The sequence below is a fragment of the Ovis canadensis genome, chromosome 3, assembly GCF_042477335.2.
Source record: "Ovis canadensis isolate MfBH-ARS-UI-01 breed Bighorn chromosome 3, ARS-UI_OviCan_v2, whole genome shotgun sequence".
In the NCBI taxonomy this organism is placed as follows: Eukaryota; Metazoa; Chordata; class Mammalia; order Artiodactyla; family Bovidae; genus Ovis; species Ovis canadensis.
Window position 1 is genome coordinate 39,377,074 of NC_091247.1, and position 25,324 is coordinate 39,402,397.

General features: G+C 42.0%; 1 protein-coding gene across 1 annotated transcript in view; it reads right to left on the reverse strand.

Annotated features, from left to right (window-relative positions):
* Positions 1-25,324, reverse strand: part of ANTXR1 (ANTXR cell adhesion molecule 1) — a 265,829-nt gene that overhangs the window by 227,556 nt on the left and 12,949 nt on the right. The window contains exons 2-3 of the mRNA XM_069582959.1: positions 7,380-7,451; positions 2,673-2,744 (exon numbers count right to left, since the gene is read on the reverse strand). Coding sequence (XP_069439060.1) covers positions 2,673-2,744; positions 7,380-7,451 — 144 coding nt within the window. The remainder of the gene's footprint in view (positions 1-2,672; positions 2,745-7,379; positions 7,452-25,324) is intronic.

Here is a 25,324-nt window from a genome sequence, read left to right on the forward strand (position 1 = left end):
AATAGGAAAAACTCAAAAAACAAGCAAAAAAAGAGAAAAAAACCAGCCATGGCAGACATATCATAATCAAACTGCTGAGAACTAAAGGTAAAGAGGAAAAAAAAAACTTTAGTCAGTGAAAAATGATACTTTACGTAATTATTTTTCATTATATTACTCCAACCTTCCCCTGGTTTCCCTGTGTGGACCTGATGCCAAGGACTGGTTTCAAATGTACCTTTGATATTATTTCTTTTAATATGCCCCAAATCTTTTGCTCTTGTTGAAATGAGAATCTCTGCTAATTCATGTCTTGTTTTTCAGCAAGTTTTAAAAAATTCTGTAAGTTTCCACATTATTATACAGGTCTAATAATGCATCTTTCCCTGTCTTGCATGGATATTATGAAGATCAAATGAGACAATTGATCATCATAAAATTTATTATATTTCAAAAAAAAATATATTTCAGAAACTATCAGTTTGGGAGCTCTAAAGCCTAATTCGTTACACCAATCTCGTGAGGAAGTATTTTAAATACTTTCTGGCTTGTCCACATCTCTCCACAGGCTGACAAGGTTGGGGATGTGTCAGTGAAACATTGCCATGCTTTACCAGCTGATCCGTAGTTTAGGCCAAGAGGTCACCATATAAAACTCATTCAGTCTTTGTCTGATTTACAATGTTGTCTTCATTTCTCCTGGACAGCAAAGTGATTCACTTATATACATTCTTTTCATATTCTTTTCCATTATGGTTTATCACAGGATATTGAAAATGGTTCCCTGTGCTATACAGTAGGACCTTGTTGTTTATCCATTTTCTATATAATAGTTTGTATCTGCTAATCCCAAATCATTCAGCCTTTAGCAAGGTATTTCTGGCTGTTATTTGATGTATCTTCATCCTTTAAATATTAAATGCTGCTTCCAGAAAAGTAGAGATTCTAATCCCACTCTTCTCCTTGGCACAAGATACTAAGAGTAGTAAAGGCACAAAAAACTAGATTCAAAGTAGGATTCAGATGACTAATTTGAACCAGCATAACCAAAATGGGTCTGAAAGCCTCAGCGTTCTAATAGTGTTTATAAATCTGTGACCTTCCTCGACCTCTCCAACTTCCCAGAGGCCATGAGCAGTAGCACACAAAATATCCACAAGGGATGTGTGAACTTGGTCTCTTGCCAAACTCTCAGGCATGGAGTGAGCGGAATCAGCGTAACACAGCATTAGGCAGCCTTGGGTTGCAGGAGGATGTGAGGAATGGCTAAGAGAGGAGTTTTCTCTAAAGGAAAGACATCTTTGAAAACTAAGACTGAGATACTATCATATATAAAGACTGAGAGAGATTAGGAGTCTTGCATGTGGTCCACAGGATAGAGACACTGTCTCAGAGTGTCTTAAAATCCTTGGCCAATCCTGAAGGGAAGTCACACAGGCTTCTTGGGTGTCGTGAGTCTCTGATTACCAGCAGGTGGAGCAGAAAGGATGTGCAGCCTGCATCTATAGTGGGTTCTGCTCTTTTCTTAGGAACAAGATAAGGCTCAGTTTCCCCTTCTGTCATAAGGAATAAGAAACCTCTGTTTTGAAAATGGGGTTTCAGTGCATCTCATATGGCATGAGTGCATATATAGACACTGCTAAAGGTGTAACAGGACTTGGAAACTTCCATGTGGTATGGAGGACCCTTTTTGTTACAGATGGGAAGCAAAGAAATGGAGAAAAACAAGGACTAGATCAGACGTGCTGTGTGAGTGCAAATTCCAGGAAACCTTACTCCATCCTGTTAGTCTATTCCCATTTCTAGAAGAATGGTACAGAATAAAGTCCTTTACCCTCCCTGTACTTGCTCTTCCTCCCTTTCTCCATCCTGTTCACATAAGTCAGTCAATAATCCCAAGAGTGCCCCACCCTGGGGACTGTCTCATGTGGACCATACCACTTTTTAAAATGTAGACAAAGAGTCATTAACTCAGGAAAAGTATCATCTCCTATATGCCACCCTGCTACTGCTAAGTCACTTCAGTCGTGTCCGACTCTTAGCGACCCCATGGACTGCAGCCTACCAGGCTCCTCCGTCCATGGGATTTTCCAGGCAAGAGTACTGGAGTAGGGTGCCATAGCTATGAATAAATGACATGTCTCTGTTGCTGCTAGTTTTCACCTACAAGTGGTAAAACCCCAAACAATGTTTGTGTTATGCTAGGTCTAAATAATCCTTTTATGTCGACAACATTTTTCCACACCTGATTCAAATTGTCTTTTATCCTGTGGTACCGTAAGCCTTTCCTTTCTATTTCCTGCCTTTATAATTATGGATGATAATATTTCAAGTTCTTACTGCTCTCACAGTGCTCAATCCACAAAATAAATCTAATTTAAATAAAAGAAAATACAGTCCCCTAAGAATTTGGTTTGCTAACATTTTGCTCCACATCAGCAGACTGAGTCAGCAAGGTAATATTTACCTTAATGTGATTCAGTCATTTATAAAGTTCCACCAACAGCAGGAAATTCTATCAACGTCATTGCAGAGTAAATTAGCAGATGGGTCAATGTGCAAAGTTTAAGGCATAAGTGAAAAGAGAACTATTTGATTAAAATAACAGGTCAAGGCTGGCAGGAGGGCACAAATATCAGAACTACTCAATAAAAGATGGGTTTTGTAGTGACAGGGATGGGGATCATCCTTACCTGTCTTCTGTGAGTTTCATTAGGGTTGTTCCTTGAGTAGAGAAGACAATAAAGGACATTCTTAGCTGTGGGCTGGAAGGAAAAGCAGTTCTATTAGGGCAGAAAGAGACACAGTGGAATGCCATTCCCTTCTAGGCTTCCCCCTCCTTTTTCCCTTCTTATTATGACTGCCAGAGCTGCCAACCTACAACCCAAAGGGCACTTCCACAGCTGGTGTTGCAAGTATTCGGCCACCAGAAAACCTGAAGCTGTGGATCAAAGAGAAGACTCTCTTTGTCTTCCTGGAAGCTGCTTCTGATTTGACACCATCACTCAATGAATGTGGATTACAAGCAAGAAAGCGAAATCTCATCACTTTCCTCCACTATGTCTGAAGTGTGTCGCTAGAAGACTGGTTTGCATGTGGTCTATACAATTCAGGATCCCAACAGAAAACAAAATTCGTGGGTGTCTCCACTATAGTCTGGTGTATCCTATAATGAATGGAGTGTCTTAGGCAGTGGCAGCTTTATGCCATTAGTCATCAGTATTATACAGTTTATTTTACTTGCAAAGTAGGATCACAATCAATTTGTCATCTCTATTTGGCTTTGTAAGCAGAGCATGTGTGGATAGGCCACAAGAATAACTATTCTACTTGGTAGTTAGAACTTCTTATGATTAATGACTGCATCAGCATGGTTTTTACATGGCAGTGATTGGGAACTTTATCAATGTAAAATCCACACTCTGAAAGATAGAATAACCCTCAGGTGAGGACAAACATGACTTTTTGTCTGCAAGATGGACTGTCACACGTCCATGGATCCACCACTGGAATGCTACCCTTTGGGGCTCTCTCTAGGCAGCCAGCTGGTTTCATACTATCAACCTATTTCTTCACGATGCAATAATTTCTCACATCTGACCTGGCCACAGATCTTATAGGTCCCACTTCCTAAAATGTTTCCCCAAACCTGTTCCCCTTTTCCTGACAACAGTAATTGTTTCCTAGTTGGTGACCCAGCTGATCATCATTCCTTGCTCCAATTCATTCCTCACACTGCCTCCAGAATTATCTTCCTAAAATATAAATCAGATCTTGTCACTCATCTTGTCATCTCTATCAAACCTCCAGTGGCTTCTACTGCCTCCAAGATAAAGTTTACATCCATTACCTTATGTCCAATGCATCTTTGGAAACCCTTAGTGTGGTCTGTAATACATAGTAGGAGCCCAAGCAATACCTGGTGAGTTGAAATTGGCCTCTTGAGAAAGACCTGGGCTCTCTGTCCATGGCATCAGGCTGCCTGTTACTACTTCACCAGTGCTGAGGACATTACATCACAAATGATAATAATAACAATAATAATTTTTATAATAATATAATAATTGCCAGTCCAATCATGTACTTACTATGTGTCAGGCACTATTGTAAGTGATTCCCATGTATTATCTCATTAAACTTGTAACAACTTTATGAGATCATTACTATTACCAATTCTATTTTCCACAAAAGGAAATTGAGACTCTGAAAGATACAATAATTTTCCCAAGGTCACACAGTGGGAAAGTCGTGAACTTTGGGCTTCAAACCAAGCATTCTGATTCCAGAACTTGGGTTCTTCACCACCATGTTATACTGTCTACCTTATAGAGAATTATTTCCAGAAGCTCTGGAAAGAACGAATTTGAAATGTGGGAAATGTAGGTCTCCAAACAGTAACTGGTATATGAGTCTGGGCTGAAGACATAATTCGGGAATTCTCAGCATACTAACGTGAGTAAAATTGTTTTGTCAGCAGGGAGATGGGAAGAGGCCAAACCTAGAACCAACACCAACATTTAAAGGCCTGGCTCCGGTCAGTGGATGAAAGGTGAGCCAGAAGGCAGTGAAGGAGAGGATTTCAAGGAGAGATAAATCTGAATCCAATGAAGTGTCTCTAACCAGCAGAGCAAGCACTGCATGGCTCTCAATGGGTTTTTCCTGTTGAGCATCACTTTGGGACTGTGGTAAGAGTAAGCAGATGTAAGGGTGGGGATAAAGGCAGACGGGAATGGGTTAAGGAATGAATGAGAAGTAAGGATGGAGCCAGACAGTCTTTAAGGATATTTTAGAGAGAAACTGGGAAAGAATTAAGGTAGCATCTATAGGAAGACAGGACCAGGAAATTCATTTTTTTTAAATGAGATTTTATCTATTGGCAATGGAAATGGAACCAGAGGAAAGGTAGAGACAAATACAAAAAAGAAACAAAGACCTGGGGGAATATTGGAGACAATGGGATAAAATGGACTAATGCAAAAAGACTGGCATTAAATAAAGGGGATACTTGAATCTCAGAGGCAATGGGAAGGCATGAATATATCTTTTAAGAGGAGGATTAGAATAAGAGGTAATCCCTTGCCTGCTATTCTCTGGGCTTTTGGTGAAACAGCAGGTGAAGTTCTTTGCCAAGAGTGATGGGTATGAGGTATGGTATGAGGGTTTAAAGAATATGGTGAAAAGTAATGGTACTGAATGAGCATGTACTGTATGTTGGGCACTATTGGAGGCCCTGGGACTGCAGCAGTTAACAAAACACAGTTCCTCCTTTTGGAGTCTGCATGGCAGTCGTGTCCTGGTGCCACATTTTGATGGGGGTCCATAGCCAAAGAGGACCAGAGGAGACAATGAAAGGAAGGTGGAAACTCCCTGGTGGTCCAGTGGTTAAGAGTCCATGCCTCCACATCAGTTCAATCCCTGGTTGGGGAACTAAGATCTCACATGCCTCATGGCACAGCCAAAAAAACCAAACCAAACAAACCAACCAGGAAAGTGCCTCGTGGTCTGGATTAAGCCATATCAACTACTCTGGTTCTTAGTTTCTTTGTCTATAAAACAAACAGAACTGGATTAAATGGTCTCTTAGTTTCCTCAATCCCTACCTCTAATTTCTTTGAATCTAAAATAGCAAAGTGTCTGGAGGTGCTGAAGGAACTGGGGAAGAGAAGTGTGGAGTGACCACTCTAAGTCAGGTGCTGGGTTTGTTGCTTTGAGCACATTTTCTGTTATAATTTTCACATGTAGACTGAGGTTCAACCAAGGTGAGTCAGTTGCTTTGGTTGCCCAGTGGAGCTTGGATGCAACTCCACATCTGTCTAACTTCAAATCTTTTTTCAGGAGACTCCTTTGCTTTAGAGGAAACATAAAATCATCAGAGCAAATAGAAACATAGCTGCTGCTGCTGCTGCTGCTGCTGCGTCACTTCAGTCATGTCCAACTCTGTGTGACCCCATAGATGGCAGCCCACCAGGCTCCCCCATCCCTGGGATTCTCTAGGGAAGAATACTGGAGTGGGTTGCCATTTCCTTCTCCAATGCATGAAAGTTAAAAGTCAAAGTGAAGTCTCTCAGTTGTATCCGACTCTTAGCAACCCCATGGACTACAGCCCACCAGGCTCCTCTGTCCATGGGATTCTCCAGGCAAGAGTACTGGAGTGGGGTGCCATTGCCTTCTCCATGAAACATAGCAGATACTCCCAAGTGTCTGGAGGTAGATTTGTCTTATATCACTCCTGGATGAGAGTGTAGGAAGGGACATTATGGGTCAACAACAAAAGGAAACTGGAACTGTCCAACTATTGGGTTTGTATTTGCCTCAAAAGGCAGAAGTTTCTCCTCCCAGCTTCTGTCTTCTCCATTCATCTGGGCTTATACACTACTTGCTCTAGTTTCCAATTTTTGGCATCACAGAGAGGACACCCCTTAACCTGCTCCCTCTGGTCAGGCAGATGGGTACATGTGGAGACCAGCAGGTGAATTTGCAGGGAACACATTTATCAGTACCCTGGTCTCAGAGGACAACTTGTCTCCTGAGTTAAAAAAAAAATCTTACTCACAGAAGATGTATATGGCTACTCACATTGGCTGGAAGACTAAACAGAGGCCACCAAGCAGAAGTGGAGTTGCTTTCAAATTTACAACACCCAGAACAACTTTTACAAAAGACCTGGACAACTGGTTTAAATTCTAGCATACAGGTGAACGCTATCACAGTTGGGTTGTTTGGCAGCTGCACCCAAAGAGGGTAAAATGACCTCCTTTCTTTTACTAGTGGAGTCTACATTTACTGGACTGCTAAGACCTCTGCAACGTTTATAATGCCGATATTCAAAATTTCATTGTCCTCTCTTGGACATATGGTTAAGAATGCTCAGAGCATTCTAACCCATTGGGCACATAGCCAGGCTGAACAAGCATGGTGCTTTGCCCAAGACTGAGGAGAGCTCGCAGGGTATGAAACTTTCAATGCTAAAACCAAGGAGGTTCTGGGCAAACTGGGATGAATTGGTCACTTTACACTCCATAAGGTGTAAGGTGACCTTACACCATGCACATGGGTCCAGCTAGAATGATCCAATTTCTTCAGCATAATGCACTGTGAAAGAAAATGTTAATGATCCTTCTAGAAGGATATTATTTGACAAGAGAGGAAGAAAGTTAAAATGTTGATCTTATAACCAAATTGGGTTCCTCTTGAAAATACATAGTCAAGTTATTCTATTTAAAAACAAAACAAAAAGAAACAAAATAGTCTAACATGTGGCAAAGATGAAAACAAAGGCAAGTCTCTCTTCCAAGGTCTAAGATTCTACCTTTGTCAAAAAGCACCCCCAAGCTAGTCAGTAATTAGAATAGCAAACATAGGCTGGGTTTACTTATGGCCGAGAACTACATATTTCTCACCTGATGAATTTATGAGCCAACTGTTCCACAAAGTAGTAGATTTCATTCCAGTGGTGCAGCACACTTCCTGACCTAGGGAAATAAAGCAGATGTGATTTAATCAGGTGTTCATTTGTCTTTACCTTGTGTCATATATTATATTCTTTTAAAGTTGATCTATCCTTTAACAGGGCTCACCATCTGAAACTTCCATAATTTCGGAAATTACCTGAAAGGATGCTTAGACTTAATTTTAGAATTCTGAGAAACTTTGGTAAAGAATTCTCTTCACTCCACCTCTAATTCCTTACCACCCCTACTTTATACACTCATATGTCAAAAAATTCCTGGGCCCAGCCAGATTCACAGGTTAGTTTCACAGCTTTAGGGAATAGTTATTTTTGCGCAATTTATTGCTCTGGTTAGAGAAGAAATAGTATTCCAATTCATTCAAATGAAATTGGCACAAACTATATGCCCAAATAGACAAAGAAAAACAAATCCACTCCTCAAAAGAGTCAAAATTCATTGGTAAATACTGATTCAAAGTCTCTAAAAAAAAAATTAGCAAAACAAATCCAGTAGGAATTCAAAAGAATGCTAATTAGTTAATTGGTGATTTATTTCAGTAAGATATTGATAGTTCAAATTTTAAGGATCCAGTACTTTGACCACCTCATGCAAAGAGTTGACTCATAGGAAAAGACTCTGACGCTGGGAGGGATTGGGGGCAGGAGGAAAAGGGGATGACGGAGGATAAGATGGCTGGATGGCATCACTGACTGGATGGACATGAGTTTGAGTCAACTCGGGGAGTTGGTGATGGACAGGGAGGCCTGGCGTGCTGCGATTCATGGGGCCGCAAAGAGTCGGACACGACTGAGTGACTGAACAGAACTGAACTGAATGTAACTAGTCATACTAATACTTAAAAGAAGAGAAATGATACAGCCTTTCGTCATTAAAAAGGGATCCTTTTACTGAAAAAAGAGGGAAGCTTTCTCTAAGACATATGGAATCATAGCACTTCAGATTTGGAAATGGGCTTATTTCCCACAGTTGACTTCTGTTTCACTGATACCACTTACTACTGCTTCAATTCAGCTTATAAGTATTTTTCATAGTGCTCATACTCAATCTGTTGCACTGACTTCATAGTAACTTTTTCTATTTTAACGTACTCTTCTGTAGACGCAATGTTCTTTTCCTTTTATTAAGGATATGTTTCAGCTGAGCTCTGCATTTCTGCCCGTCATAATTGTTGAGGTTAGTTTGCTTTTTTGACTCTGACATTTTGTACTGAAAACTTTTTCCACTGGTTTCAGATAGCCCTTATTTTTATGTGCTCATCTACCTTAATTTTAACTTCTAGAAAGTTATTGTTATTTTTGTTTCAGACTATTTTCTAGATCTTTAAGATGAATCTGTGCAAAGTAAATTTTATGCCTTTTTTCCTGTGATTCAGTATGTCTAGGAATTCTCATTTTGGTTAAGTGTATTCCACCTTTATGAGTAAAGTCTATTTTTTTCTGCCCCACATCCAGTAATGATATGTCTGTTTGATCTGAACAGAAGTGATACAATACGTTATGGTCAAACACTGCAAGATTACATTATCATAAGGATATGGAAGTTCTCCAAGTTAATCTATAACTTTAATTCTAGGAAAAATTCTGAAAAAATGTTTTGTGAAACTAAAAAACTGACTTCAAAAATGAAATGAAGATTAAAGTTATAAAAGTAATCAAGGTAATAATGAAAAAGAACAAAGTTGGAAAGCCTGCCCTATCAAATATAGCAACCCCATACACATATGTAAGAGTAGACCCAATGGAGTAAAATGGAAAACTACATCCACACCTCAATGTATGTAAGGTCTTGCTATAATACATAGTGAAGGAGGTGATTCAAACTGTGGAGGGAGAATAAACCCTTCCATGTCATTGCTGTGACAATGGATTTCTAATTGGAAACAACCAATCAGATCACTATCTCATACCAAATGTAACCCTAGGTGTATTAAAACCTAATAGGAAAAACAAAACTTTCAATTCTTTGGGTGAATTATAGAAGATTTTTATGTCATCGGGGTAGTGAAGAGTTCCTTCAACCAAATACAAAAAGTAGGAATTGTTCTTTACAAAAAGAATTATTATGACTATTATAAGTGTCTAAAATTCTGGATGACAAAAGCAAAGACTGAGAGAAGATGTTTGCCACAAAAATAAATGGCAAAAGATTAGTGTCCAGTATATGTAAATAATTGGTACAAGTAAATGTTAACATGGCAAACAATACAGAAATAGACAAAGGATCAGAACAGGCAATCCCTTGAAAGATGGTAAATCAGCATTTGAAAGAATATTCAACTCCTCCTCGAATAAATCCAGAAATGCTTTGTTTGGGGAAAAGCAAGTAGTTTTGAGGGGCAGCAGCATAAAGCCTACAGGGTCGAGAAGTGGGGAGTTGGGGAGATGCAGAAGGGGTAAATAAACCTTTTCCAGTAAAACTTTCTATTCCAGCTTCTCAGCCTTTATACATTCCCCTCCGCTTGAGACACACAATGTCCACACTGGCAAACTCCTACTCATCTGTGAGACCCAGCTTGATCTCTGCCTGCTGCCTTCGACCAACACAGATGGGGCTCACTGCTCCTGCCCCGGGATCTCAGGGCACTGTGTCCATCTCTCAGTCATCATCCTCTGATACTGGGTTGCCACCACTTTTTCTCTTCAAGCTTCCATTGTGAGAATGTGAAGGATATTTGCCTCCCCAGCATCTACCTATCGGTTAGATGGAAGGAAGGAAGAAGAGCGTGGGGAGACGTCTCTATTGCTCATGGAGGCCTCCTGATCTTTTGCCAGCTGGTCCTGGCTTCTGGCCGTGTTTGGATGAGTGTCTCAGGCCTGAGACTCAGATAGCTCCAGCCAATTCCTGTGACCCTGTGTGATCCCAAGGAGCCTTCCCAGAGGGGACAATGATTCTAGAGTACAGGTCCTCAATGAATGGGCCTATCTAATCAATGGTATATCTCTGAGTTTAATGCAACTGGGGAGTCTCCCAGTAGAAGAGTATATCCCAGCCCTAAACTTTTAAAGCTTTGGAACGTTTTTCATTAGAACCCCAGCCATCCTCTTGGACATGTTTCAGTCGTATATTTAAAATCTCAAAGACTGGTTCTGATTCCCTTTCTTCAGCCAAAGGGTAGATGCTCTGGTCCTGGGGGTCTTAGTGAGGGCCTGGCAGATCTGGCTCAGTGCTGTGTATGTGCTTCAGAAGAGCCACCACGTGACTATTAACCACAGTCTACTTAATTCTACAACTCTTTTCCACTAGAATCAAGAGATCTCCTTGAGCACTGGTCATCTGTGCCCGCTTCTGAAATGCAATACTGCATTTTGCGATGCTGTGTTATGACCCAGACAAGTATCATCTAAAATTTTGGTCACTGAGGAGTAGGGTAAGATACCTAATGACTAGAGAGGAATCCCCACATTTCCGCCATCCCATGATTGATTTTCTCATCAGTAGAGAAGTCCTATAGTGAGGGAATTAAACTGGGAAGGGAGGTAAAGAGTTGAAGTAGGGACTTGAACTAGAGTTGGGGGGCCTATTCTTGGCTGACTACTAAAGAAGCAGGGGTCTCAAGTAAATCCTTTTTGTGTTAGCAGTTTTTTGTCCTCAATAATTGAGCACAAATCATTTGCATTCTTTTGCTTATTACAAATGGCGCTAGTGGTAAAGAACCTGCCTGCCAATACAGGAGACACAAGAGACACGGGTTGGATCCCTGGGTTAGGAAGATTCCCTGGAGGAGGGTATGGCAACCCATTTCAGTATTCCTGCTTGGAGAATCCCATGGACAGAGAAGCCTGGTGGGCTACAGTCCATAGGGTCACAAAGAGTCAGACGTAACTGAAGTGACAGCACATATATACACACTTATTACAAAGGATCTCCCACTGTTAACTCACACTTTCTTTTGTCTTAAAATATTTCATTGGCACTATCCCTCTATCTGATTGACATGTAAAATTTAGAAAATGTTGGTACTCATCTTTGATTTCTAGATGTTAGATATAAGGAAAGATCCAAGAAATATTCTGGAGTGTTGAGAAAATTCTAAATCCATCTGGAACACTTTCTTGCCAATGGGCAGATGCTGTATTTTCTCAAGAAGAAAATAAGATAAAACAAGAGGTAAGGGGATATTGACAGGCTTGCTTCTCCCGTCCCAACTCTACTAATAACTGTCCTGTTACTGTCGAAGTTTGTTGTTTCATATGTACTCATGATCCTTCTTTACACAATTATATAAGCCTTGACCAAAATATATCCCCTTTGGGACACCCTTGAGATGTGCATAGCCTATTCCCTCCAGCACTGAGGGTAAACATGACATTCAAAGATTCTGCGAACAACACTGACTTTGTCTTCTCTTTCGTTACATGGGACCCCAAGGGGCCTCAGCTACTAAAGTGGCATAGGAATATAGGATTATGTAAGTCTGCACCTTGGAATCCTTCTAGTCCTCAGGACTGACCCTTCTTAACCCACATATGCATGCTCTATGCTCCCGAAGATCAAATAACCACTTAGAGAAGGAAATAGTCCCATGGCAGCTCCTTATGGTTTTAACATGGAGGTGAGCTTGTTGGGCATGCAGCTCATTTCTCTTTAACCAAAATCCCCAGGAGGAAGGGGCTTCCCTGCCTGGTGCCATGGTCCTTTCCCCTGCTGCACCACCACCCACTGTCTACAAATGGACTGCTAACGCTGAACTCTTAACTACTTCATCCATGGAGGATCTTGAAACTACCCCCTTGAACCAGACTCCTGCCCTTCTCTCATGGGGACAGATACAATGGGTTTTTTATTCTGTTTGGACTTTCTGTTAAAACATGCGTGTCTCTCCTGTACTTTGCCGTGTGAACTGATTTTCTGGTTTGGAATCTAAACTAGTAGATACTCCCAGGGTAATCAGCCCAAGATGGTGTGTCCATGTTCCAACATGGCTTCTTTTCAAGCCTGAGGACCCAAGTGGACTTCTGGTCACAGCCAGGAGAAGTAAGGTGTTGGTTGGGGCAGCTTCTCTCCGCCCTACAATGTGTTAAATATCTCATTTATCATGCCAGACTGTTCAAGAATTACTGATCTTAACATCCCAGCTATGGGAGCCCTGATGTTTTCTTCAATAATGGCTCATCTAGCCATTGTTACCAAAGCCCCAGGGTAGAAACAAAAAGTCCTGCCTCAGTCAGTTCAGTCACTCAGTCATGTCCGACTCCTTGTAACCCCATGGACTGCAGCATGCCAGGCCTCCCTGTCCATCACCAACTCCCGGAGTTAACCCAAACTTATGTCCATTGAGTCAGTGATGCCATCCAACGATCTCATCCCCTGACATCCCTTCTCTTCCTGTCTTCAATCTTTCCCAGCATCAGGGTCTTTTTAAATGAGTCAGTTCTTCACATCAGGTGGCCAAAGTATTGGAGTTTCAGCTTCAGCATCAGTCCTTCCAATGAATATTCAGGACTGATTTCCTTTAGGATTGACTGGTTTGATCTTGCAGTCCAAGGGACTCTCAAGAGTCTTCTCCAACACCACAAGTTCAAAAGCATCAGTTCTTCAGCACTCAGCTTTCTTTATAATCCAACTCTCACATCCATACATGACTACTGGAAAAACCATAGCCTTGACTAGACGGATCTTTGTTGGTAAAGTAATGTCTCTGCTTTTTAATATGCTGTCTAGATAGGCCATAACTTTTCTTCCAAGGAGCAAGCATCTTTTAATTTCATGGCTGTACTCACCATCTGCACTGACTTTGGAGCCTCCCCCCACCAAATAAATAAATACATAGTTTGTCACTCTCTCCATTTCTTCCCCATCTATTTGCCATGAAATGATGGGACCAGATGCCATGATCTTAGTTTTCTGAATGTTGAGTTTGAAACCAACTTTTTCACTCTCCTTTCACTTCATCAAGAGGCTCTTCAAGGTTCCACTGAACTCTGTTGTGGATTGTTTTGTTTTTAGAATTGTTTTTAACAAACAATTGCTGACAAACTATAGTCAAAGAGTTGAAATATCCATGCTTTATCCAAGTCAGTGGATGTGAAATGTCCCAGATATTTGCCTCAATTAAATTCTAACTCATGCAATTCTAGCCCCTGAAGATTTCCGTGGGCCAACTGGGTATCGAGATGCTGTAGAGAATTCAGGTCCCTTCTTAGGAGCTCATGCTTTGGCTCCACAAATATATATCTCAACAAAATTTGGAATTCAAGTAGCCTCCCAGGGAATTCTGCTTGAACACAGTCCTACAGAGTTCAGTGCTTGAAGATTCACTTACTATATCTGGATCCACTCAAAATCAGTCACCTCCTCTTCACACCACTTTCTGCTTTGCTTTCAGGAGGGTTCCCCAGACCACAAGGAGGCAAAGCCACTGGTCCCTTGAGAAGGTAACTGAGCAGCTCCAGGGCTCCTTACTTATGTTTGTTTTTCTAGGCCTTCTCCAAGGTTTGGAGCCTGATAAGAAAGTTAATACATCTTGTGTATTCACTGTGTGTTCGCAGAGAGGGGTTAGCATGGAACTTGACCTGGCCCTCAGATTACTGCTCAGTTACTTTCAAGGATCTCATATGCAAAGAGTATGAGCAAAAGAAGAACCCTGGGTGTCATTCTGATTTGTTTCTGAAACACATTCTTTTGTGTTTATGGGAGTTTCCAAACCTCCTGTGGTTGAGCGCCTTTAAAAACACAAGCTCTTTCCATTAGCCACAGATAAAACCAGTCAGAAAGAATCAAGTGGACCAAATTGAGTTTAAATTGTCCTCTCCTTGGCATAAGGGTCAGAGTGAAATGAAAGGGAAATAAAGAGAGCTCACAGTTGGAAACATCACCCAGGAGTGTTTTAGTCCTGGAAGAGCAGAGTCCCAGTAAGGATGGAAATTATAAAACTGTCAGGTCCTGCTTTTCTTCAGCCCCACCCAGCTGAAGTCATTCATGTCCTCAGTGACCCACCAGGTCCCCAGCTAATCTTGCAAGGCTAGGGCAGCCTCCGGCGCCACTGAGCAGAACAGGCAATTAAGTCTGGCCCCACATTCACTTGTATCCCCACCTCTCACCCCCTACCCCACTCCACTTCTTCCCTGGCCCTTCTTCCTCCTAGCCTCCCTGCACCCTAATTGGCTGGAGCCCAGAGCTTCAGCTCTTGTCCTCTTCTGATTGGCTAGAGTCATGAACCAGCCTCCCTCTTGCTCTAAACTCTGATAGCAACTCTTACCCTCCTCCAATGTCTTCAGTGCAGACCCAAATCAAGCCACTGAACACTGTACCCACCCTGCTCCTATCTGTGTCTGGAGGCCCCAGCCCCACTGTACTGACTTGTAAGGAATTTCCTTGTTAGTCCACCTCACTGAAGGCTACGACAGCAATGACTTTTATGCTGTGGAATGCAACCTATTAGTGATTTGGGAAATCAGTTTGGTGGGATGTTGCCAACAGTTAATAAAAATGAAATAGAATAGAAATATCAGAATATATTGCATACCATGACAGAAAGTCATGTTATGTGAAACTTTCAGTCAACTATGCGTAGGTATATAATGTACAAGTACTGTGTCAAGATGTAAACTAAACTGTGTTTTTCTTGTGAATGCTCAGGAAGATACTAGACCAAAATATGCAATCCTTTCACCTCCACTAATTCACCTTTTCCAATACACACACACACACAGAGCAAAAAAAGTCTAAAGATATTTCTGATATCAAGTATTGGTACATTTGGTGCAAATTCAACACAGAATTGTTAAGAGAACAGAAGACTAGTTAGTAGTCTGAAAGCAAGATGTGATAAACAAGCCTGAAAGGCCACCAGTCAAAGCCAGCAATGTGATCTGTGGACGAACACCAGGTGACCGTGTTCAAGACAAGGTATGGTACTATGGATGCCAGAAAAGTCAGCCGCCCTTCATGTGCAAGCCACAAGGACACAATGAGCCCCCTTCAAGCACACAGCCATAGGAAGGAGAGAACTGGCAGTGGCTCTGAGTTGTGCCTGACTCTTTGCATCCCCAGAATCATGATCTTTTCCAGTGAGTCAGCTCTTTACATCAAGTGACCAAAGTATTGGAGCTTCAGCTTCAGCATCAGTCCTTCCAGTGAATATTCAGGGTTGATTTCCTTTAGGATTGACTGATTTGTAAGCTAGATAAAAGTAAGCTACATTTTAGGGGGCAGTATATGTGAATATAGTATGAGCAATTTTTTCTATGCAGCATAAAAAATTTTATACTTTTCACTTTCTCTTTTGAGAATCCATTCTTTAACTTTTATATTTTGCTGTACAACCTCATTGATAACATTACTGTGACATTAACTTTTCTGGGGCCATTACTTGTATTTCTTTTATATTATGTCTTTTTCATATCCTTTATTTACAAAAGTTTTCTATTTTGATGTCAATACTTTCAAGTGATTTTTTTAAAATAAAGGTATGTGGGTGGTATATATTTTGGATTTTTCTTTGTCTGAGGAATTTTTATACGCCTTTGTATTACTTACCTCTGGTTGCATAATTTTAATCTCTGTATTCTTTCTGCTTGAGTTCTGGAAAAAGTTTCTTAAACTGTCTTCTGATGAGCTGAATTTATTTTCGTAATATTCTTTGTGGTGGTCATTTTTTCCAATGAATTTGAATACTCAGAAACAGCATATTTTCTCTCCAAAAGTTTCTTATTTTCAGCTGTTCCTTTCTCATAACAGACTGCTCTTATTAGTTGATGTAATACCATCTCAAAATTTAATGAAAATACTAATGAGACATATTTGTTTAAATGGTTTGGATGGTCATTGGAAGTTCTTTTATATAATCACTATTAAGTTTTTTTTAAACCTTAATTCACTTTTTGAGTAACTTCTTAAAGAAAATTATCCTCATTCCCCCTTTTAGAAGAATCTGTATGTATTTGAAAATGTCTTTCTGTTTTCATGTAAATGACATCTTGACAGAAGATTTTCGGTCATAACTTTATCCATTAAATTTTTCTAACATTTAATGTTGCAGAACCTTTCTAGGTAACCTGTATCTTTTCCCATTCATAAAATTTTTCTTTTGTTTTTGAAATTAAACATTCTTACCAGGAAATGTTTAAGTACAAATCTCTGTTAATTAATTTTGATTATTACTTGAGTTGAAATCTACATTTTCAGGTTTTTGTTTTTTAGTTAGGGAAGTTCTATCAAATTGTTGAGTGCTTCTTCTGGATTATTCTTTAGCAATGCAAATTATCCGGCATACTGGGTATCTATTTTTGTCATTCATTATTTATCATCTTCTCTCTCATCACCTTTGCGTAACTCACTTCCTATTCAGCCCATGAGAACTTCTCAAACATTCCTCCATCCTTCATTTTCTCATTGTCAGTTCTTTACTGCTTCTCAGGTGGCTTTATGACTTTACATTTTTCCATATTATTTTATATTTCCTTAACTGTTTTAGGTCCCTTTTCTTCTCTTTTCATATTTTATCACCTGTCTAACAAAGTTCTTATTTTATTTAATGTCACTGAAATCATAAAACATATGGTGCTAAAACTGACTTCTTTTGCTGTTGAAAATTCTTTCCATAGACATGTTCTTCCACCTCAGGAATTTTGTTACATCATTTATTTTCAGTTGCTAAAATCTTGTAGGCCCTATTTTCATCTTTCAATGTGGGAAGGTGTAACTGGGTCTCATATTTGCCATATATATGGCAATGTCTTGAACTTGCAAACTTCTCTAACAACTAAATCTGGGGAACAAATATCATATGACGTTGCTTATATATGGATTCTAAAAAATAAAAAAAGGTACAAAAAGAACTTATTTACAAAATAGAGGTAGAGTCATGGATGAAAAAACAAACTTCTTCAGGGGTAAGGGAGGGGAGGGATAAATTTGGAGACTGGGATTGACATACACCCTCTTATATATAAAATAGATAATTAATAAGAACTTGCTGTATAGCACAGGGAACTCTACTCAATACTCTGCAATGGCCTACATGGGAAAATAATCTAAAAAAGATGCACACTTTGTTGTACACCTGAAGCTACCACAACATTGCAAATCTACTCCAATGAAAAAAAAAATTTTTTTTTTTAGAAAAGAACTCAGTTTGAGGGGAGTTGGCCTTAATAGCTAAAGTAATCTTATGTTACTGTTCTGTCAATTAGGGGAGAGAAGGGAATAGAATAATTCTTCATCATTTTTCACAGAGGAATCTCATCCTTGCAAGGTTTGTGTGTGTGTTTTGGACAGGGCCACATCAGTTCCAGCTTGCCATATGTTGGGCTTTGGGACCTGATATCTACTCCAAGTTCACACTGCTGTACCTGACCTCATTCCTGATCCCTACTGCATCCACGTAATCAAAGACAGGACTGCCATTTCCCTGGAGGCCCAGGATATGTGGGGAGGACTCAGCAATGCTGGAGGGAGTCACTGTCACGAAGATGCCTGGTGTTCGTGCGCTCTCTCTTTTGTGGCTTCGTCTCCCCTGGACTGTCCTGCACAGATGCCTCTGGGTGATACTGATGCCCCAGGGTAGCAGGGCTCCATGGAGGTGACCTCTGTTCCTCTGATGTTGCACTCTTTCCTTCAGACTCACTTCCAGATTTGGGATTGTTCTTGAGGCTCCTCCAGAACCCTCCTCTACATGTTTTTCTAACTTGGCAACAGGGTTGAAAGCAGACCCGGCCGGACCTCCTGCAAACTCAGCTCATCTGCTTTGTTCCTAGTGGAATTTCTTACGAGGGTGCTGGAGGTCAGTGTGGCTGTCCTCCACGCAGGTGCCGGACACACAGGTACAGGACAGGCAGGCGTCATGCATGGACCTGACGCAGCCTTCCCCAGATGCCTCCTGAAGACTTTCTCTTTCAGGGGATGAAACAGTTTTAGATGATGGTCGGGGAGGCAGTGAGAAGCTGTCTGTGTTCAGCTTCTTTTTCAGAAGTCATCAACAAACTTTCTTTCCTTTCTTATCTCAGACTAAGCCCCTGAGTTCATTCAACCTTAATTTCTGCATTTATGATGTCCTGAAGCAATACTTCCAAAAGTCACCAATGCCTTTACCATAGGACCTTTCTCAGTTCTTTCTTGCTGGATATATTTGTAGTATGTATAAATAAAAAAGAGTATGTATTGATGCAGCAAAATGATTTTTGAATGCCTGGTAGGCCCTTTAGAATCTAAAAGATTAGTAATTACAAAACAACATGCACTAAGTACTTTCTAGGCAGCAGGCATTGTGAGCACTTTACATTCACTGCCATTTAATAATGTGGTGGCTTAGTCCCTCAGTCATGTCTGACTCTTTGACACCCTATGGACTGTAGCCTGCCAGGCTCCTCTGTGCATGGGATTTCCCAGACAAGAATATTGGAATGGGTTGCTATTTCCTTCTCCAGGTGTTCTTCCTGACCCAGAGATCAAACCCGTGTCTCCTGCATTGCAGGTGGATTCATTACCAACTGAGGCATCAGAGAAGCCAGGGATGGTGGAGCCTGGTGGGCTCCTGTCTATGGGGTTGCAGAGAGTCGGACACGACTGAAGTGACTTAGCAGCAGCCGCAGCAGCGCTTAATGAGCACTTCAGCACAACCCTATGTGATAACACTCTTAGGTCCCTTTTCACAGATGAGGAAACCTAGTTCACAAAGAGAATAAGTAACTCACTCAAGGACACACTAGTGAGTGGCAGGGTTGGGATAAGGACCCTAGAGTCCATGCTCTTAGTCCAAACACTACTCTCCTCCAGTCTTTCTGTGTTTAAGCCTGTACTCCTAACACCTGTGCAACACTGCCTCCCCATGGACGGAGGAAGCATACGATCACAATTCCTAGTGTTAGGTTGCTAAGTCAGCGAGAAGTACTGCAGAAGTTCCACAAATTTTTATGGGAATTTGGGAATGGGGATGCCAGGGAAAGGTTAAAATTGGTGTACTTGAGTGGAATCAGAAGCGCCAAACTGGTTGCCCATTTTAATGGAATAAGGTGTATCAGAGGATTCACCTGTTTGGCCTTCAATCCTCTTCTGTTCCTTTGATAGTATCTTTTGTGACAGGTTTCCCTGGTGGCTCAGAGGTTAAAGCGTCGGCCTCCAATGCGGGAGACCCGGGTTCCCTGGGTCGGGATGATCCCCTGGAGAAGGAAATGGCAACCCAATCCAGTATTCTTGCCTGGAGAATCCCATGGGCGGAGGAGCCTGGTAGGCTACAGTCCACGGGGTCGCAAAGAGTCAGACACGACTGAGCGACTTCACTTTCTTTCTTTATGACAGTCAATAATCAGGATGACCATAATTTAAAATCCAGACTGAAACACTTTCAAGAGTAAACTAGGAAGTCACTTATACTGGGACAAGCACAGGCCAGGAATGTACTGGCCCATCCATTTACTTATGGTTAGATTATGGCTGTCCAATGGCATTTTGTATTTCCTTTGACCTTATATAGCTTATTATTGGGACCAGAGTGTAGTTCAGTGAGGATATTTCCTTTTTAAAATTTTCTATATAATTTCCATAAACCTGATATTTGCATTATCTTTCATGTTGGCTCAGATGGTAAAGAATCTGCCTGCAATGTGTGAGACTCAGGTTCAATCCCTGGGCTGGGAAGATCCCCTGGAAAAGGGCATGGCAACCCACTCCAGCATTCTTGCCTGGAGAATTTCATAGACAGAGGAGCCTGGTGGGCTACAGTCCATGGAGTCGCAAAAAATAGGACACAGCTGAGTGACTAACACAACATTTTATGTAAGTAATGACGGTTAAGATTGTGAACATAATCCTTATGCCAAAAGGTGTTGGGGAAGTCCTGTTCTAGGTGGTTCCTACAGGAATGAGCTGTATATGGTTAAGCAGCAGGGTATGAGGAAAAGAAGATAAGGCCGCTGAATGAGACCTCAAAGGACACACACCAAGGGTTATTCTTCTCCATGTCTTGGTAATGGACCCCTCTGCTGCTTATTACGTGATATGAGTTGTTACGGGGTTGAGAGACTCTGAACAAAGAACAAACTTAGAATGAAGATGATATGTAAAGAGATGACTGTTCTCAATTTTTCTGTACCACTGTGAGCCCACAGGTAGTGACGGGAAGGGAAGAAGTGCCAGTATCCTCACAAAGGTTACAAGGGTATGACCTATACAAAGATGGAAATGGTGATGAGGTCACTAAAGCTAAAGGCAAGAAAGAGCATGGGTTTAGTTCAGGGAACTGCACACCAACAGTTTTGTTGGAAATTGCAAGGGTGTTGGGTGTGGTAAGAGATGAACCTAAGGGCAACACATAGTAATCAGAGCAACAAAGCTCTAGAATCCCTTGCTAAGGAGTTCACATTTTATACTGAAAGAACTCTGGGAGTGTTTAGAGGTTGAAGGGTCGGGGGAGATGATATCAAGATTAAATCTGTTCTAAAAAGATCAGCTTGGTACCAATGTCAAAACTATGGAGTAGTGTGTACATGCTCAGGTGTGTCGACTCTTAGGAACTCCATGGATTGTAATCTGCCAGGCTTCTCTGTCCACAGAATTTTCTAGGCAATGATATTGGAGTGAGTTGACATTTCCTCCTCCAGGGGATCTTCCTGACCCAGGGATCCAATCCATGTCTCCTGCATCTCCTGCACTGGCAGGTGGATTCTTACCACCGAGCCACCTGGGAAGCCCCAGGGGGAAGGGTTTAAAGAAAAAAAAAAAAAAAAGGAGGTAAAGGGACCAATTTAGAGAACATTTCCATGAACTGAGTGGGAAATGGCCTGAACTAAGGTAATGATAGGGCTTCACTGGTGGCCCAGATGGGAAAGAATCCGCCTGCAATGTGGGAGACCTGGGTTCAATCTCAGGGTTGGTAAGATCCCCTGGAGGAGGGCATGGCAACCGACTCCAGTATTCTTGCCTGAAGAATCCCCATGGATAGAGGAGCCTGACGGGCTACAGTTCATGGGGTTGCAAAGAGTTGGACACGACTGAGCGACAAAGTGCAGCCCAGCAAGGTGATGCCAAAGCAGAGACGTGGGAACAGACATTGTCAGGCTTTGGAGTATAAAAGGATTCATCCCAGCCTTTTGGCTCATGTGGTTAGAGCTATGGGTGATACTGCTCCCAAGACTAGGAATAGAGATGATGATTTTAGGGGGAAAACATCTAGGTCATCACCCCTCCACTGAATTTCCCTCTCTCGGCCTCAGTGGTAACAGTTCTTAGCTGTTTCTCTTCTACTCTTCCGGCGACTTCTTCTCAACTCTGGTTAATGGAGTTTCTTCTTGGGCCCAGACATCCCTGTTGGCAATTCCTCGAGGTTGGACCCTGGCCATCTTCCTCATTAAACACCACCTCTACTTGACAATTTTTAACCCTGATATTATCTTGATATTATCTCCATATTATTTATTATCCATATCCATATTTTCATCTACTACTCTTGGGCTGACAACTTTCAAGTCTTTTTTTTTTCTTTCCAGTTACAGGGTATAAATCCAACTGCCTACTCAATACATCCACCCAAATGTCCTACGTGTTCAGACTCAACAGGTCCACAACAAACTCCTCTTTTCTTCTGAAACCTACTCCTTCCCCTCATAGCTCTTCTCTCTCACTCACTCACAGCCAGCTGCTCATCAATCCTGGTACTCCACCCTACAAAGTCACTCATTTCATTTCTTCTTTCTTTCCCACTCCCCCAACATAATCCCCTAACCGACTGTTGCTATGAAAAACCCTGCTCTTTCCAGATCCTTTTCTGTCGGCCCCCCTTCATGCTTATATCACACAGGGGATGCGTCATTTCACCTTCTTGTGCTGCTCCTTGGGCATCGACGTTTTTCTCTTTACTTTGTCACCTGGCAAAACCCTGCTCAAAGTTCAAGTCCTGGATCCAAAGTTACCTTCTCTAGAAAGTTTCCTAAACCTCTCTAATCTCAATCAAAATTCATTATTTCACCAACTCTGCTTCCCTAGCCCTTTGTCACTTCTGCTAAACTGTGAAATCCTTTAGAGCCAGGAACATGTCACAGGCATTTTGTAATCTGAAACATTTAGCAAAGTTTGATAAATACTGAATTGAACTGATGTACTCCTTACCCAAGACAGGAAGTCCAACTTATAATCTAAGGTGATGTCTTTTGTTAGAGGAACACATCCATTTTCTCTAGGGGTAATTACCACCATTACCACCACCAGCATCACTGTCATCACCACTACCACCATGACCACTGCTGGATCATCAATAATACCATAATCATTACCACCACTACCATCACCATCACCACCTATCACATCATCAATAAGACCATCATCACCACCATCACCACCACCACCATCACATCATTAATACCATCATCACCATCACCACCACCACCTATCACATCAATAAGACCATCATCACCACCATCACCACCACCACTATCACATCATCAATACCACCATCACCATCACCACCACCACCTATCACATCATCAATAAGACCATCATCACCACCATCACCACCACCACCATCACATCATCAATACCACCACTACCATCACCACCACCACCTATCACATCATCAATAAGACCATCATCACCACCATCACCACCACCACCATCACATCATCAATACCACCACTACCATCACCACCACCACCTATCACATCATCAATAAGACCATCATCACCACCATCACCACCACCACCTTCACATCAATAAGACCATCATCACCACCATCACCACCACCACCTTCACATCATCAATACCACCATCACCATCACCACCACCACCTATCACATCATCAATAAGACCATCATCACCACAATCACCACCACCACCATCACATCATCAATACCACCATCACCATCACCACCTATCACATCATCAATAAGACCATCATCACCATCACCACCATCACCTATCACATCATCAATAAGACCATCATCACCACCATCACCACCACCACCATCACATCATCAATACCACCATCACCATCACCACCTATCACATCATCAATAAGACCATCATCACCATCACCACCACCACCTTCACATCAATAAGACCATCATCACCACCATCACCACCATCACATCATCAATACCACCATCACCATCACCACCACCACCTATCACATCACCAATAAGACCATCATCACCACCATCACCACCACCACCTTCACATCATCAATACCACCATCACCATCACCACCACCACCTATCACATCATCAATGCCATCATCACCATCACTACCACCACCTATCACATCACCAATAAGACCATCATCACCACCATCACCACCACCACCTTCACATCATCAATACCATCATCACCATCACCACCACCACCTATCACATCAATAAGACCATCATCACCACCATCACCACCACCACTGTCAATACCATCATCAATACCACCATCACCATCACCACCACCAATACCATCATCAATAATACTGTCATCACCACCACCACCACCATCAATACCATCATCACTATCACCACCACCAATACCATCATCAGCAATAATGTCATCAGCACCACCATTAATACCATCACCACCACCACCACCATCACATCATCAATAATACCATAATCTTGATCACCACTACCATCACCATCAGTACCATCACTGTCACCATCACCACAACCACCATCACATCATCAACACCATCATCACCATCACCACCACCACCACCACCAATACCATCATCAGTAATACTGTCATCATCACCACCACCACCATCACAGCATCAATAATACTGTCATCACCATCACCACCACCACCACCATCACAGCATCAATAATACCATAATCTTGATCACCACTACCATCACCATCAGTACCATCACTGTCACCATCACCACAACCACCATCACATCATCAGTAATACTGTCATCACCATCACCACCACCACCACCATCAATACCATCACCACCACCATCACAACATCAATAACACTGTCATCACCATCACCAGCACCATCAATACCATCATCAATACTACCATCATCACCATCACCACCACCAATACTATCATCAATAATACTGTCATCACCACCATCATCACCGTCAATACCATCATCAATAATACCATCATCACCATCACCACCACCAATACCATCATCAATAATACTGTCATCACCATCACCACCACCATCAATACCACCATCACCACCACCACCATCACAGCATCAATAATACCATAATCTTGATCACCACTACCATCACCATCAGTACTATCAGTCACCATCACCACCACCACCATCACATCATCAGTAATACTGTCATCACCATCACCACCACCACCACCATCAATACCATCATCACCATCACCACCACCAATACGATCATCAATAATACTGTCATCACCACCACCACTATCACATCATCAATAATACCATTATCTTGATCACACTACCATTACCATCAATACCATCACTGTCACCATCACCACCACCACCATCACATCATCAATAATACCGTCATCACCGTCACCACTGCAATCGCCATCAATACCATCTTCACCATCACTGCCGCCCCCTCCACCATCATCACCGTCACCACTGCAATCGCCAATACCATCTTCACCATCACTGTCGCCCCCTCCACCGTCATCACCGTCACCACTGCAATCGCCATCAATACCATCTTCACTGCCACTGTCGCCCCCTCCACCGTCATCACCGTCACCACTGCAATCGCCATCAATACCATCTTCACCATCACTGTCGCCCCCTCCACCGTCATCACCGTCACCACTGCAATCGCCATCAATACCATCTTCACCGCCACTGTCGCCCCCTCCACCGTCATCACCGTCACCACTGCAATCGCCATCAATACCATCTTCACCATCACTGCCGCCCCCTCCACCGTCATCACCGTCACCACTGCAATCGCCATCAATACCATCTTCACCATCACTGCCGCCCCCTCCACCGTCATCACC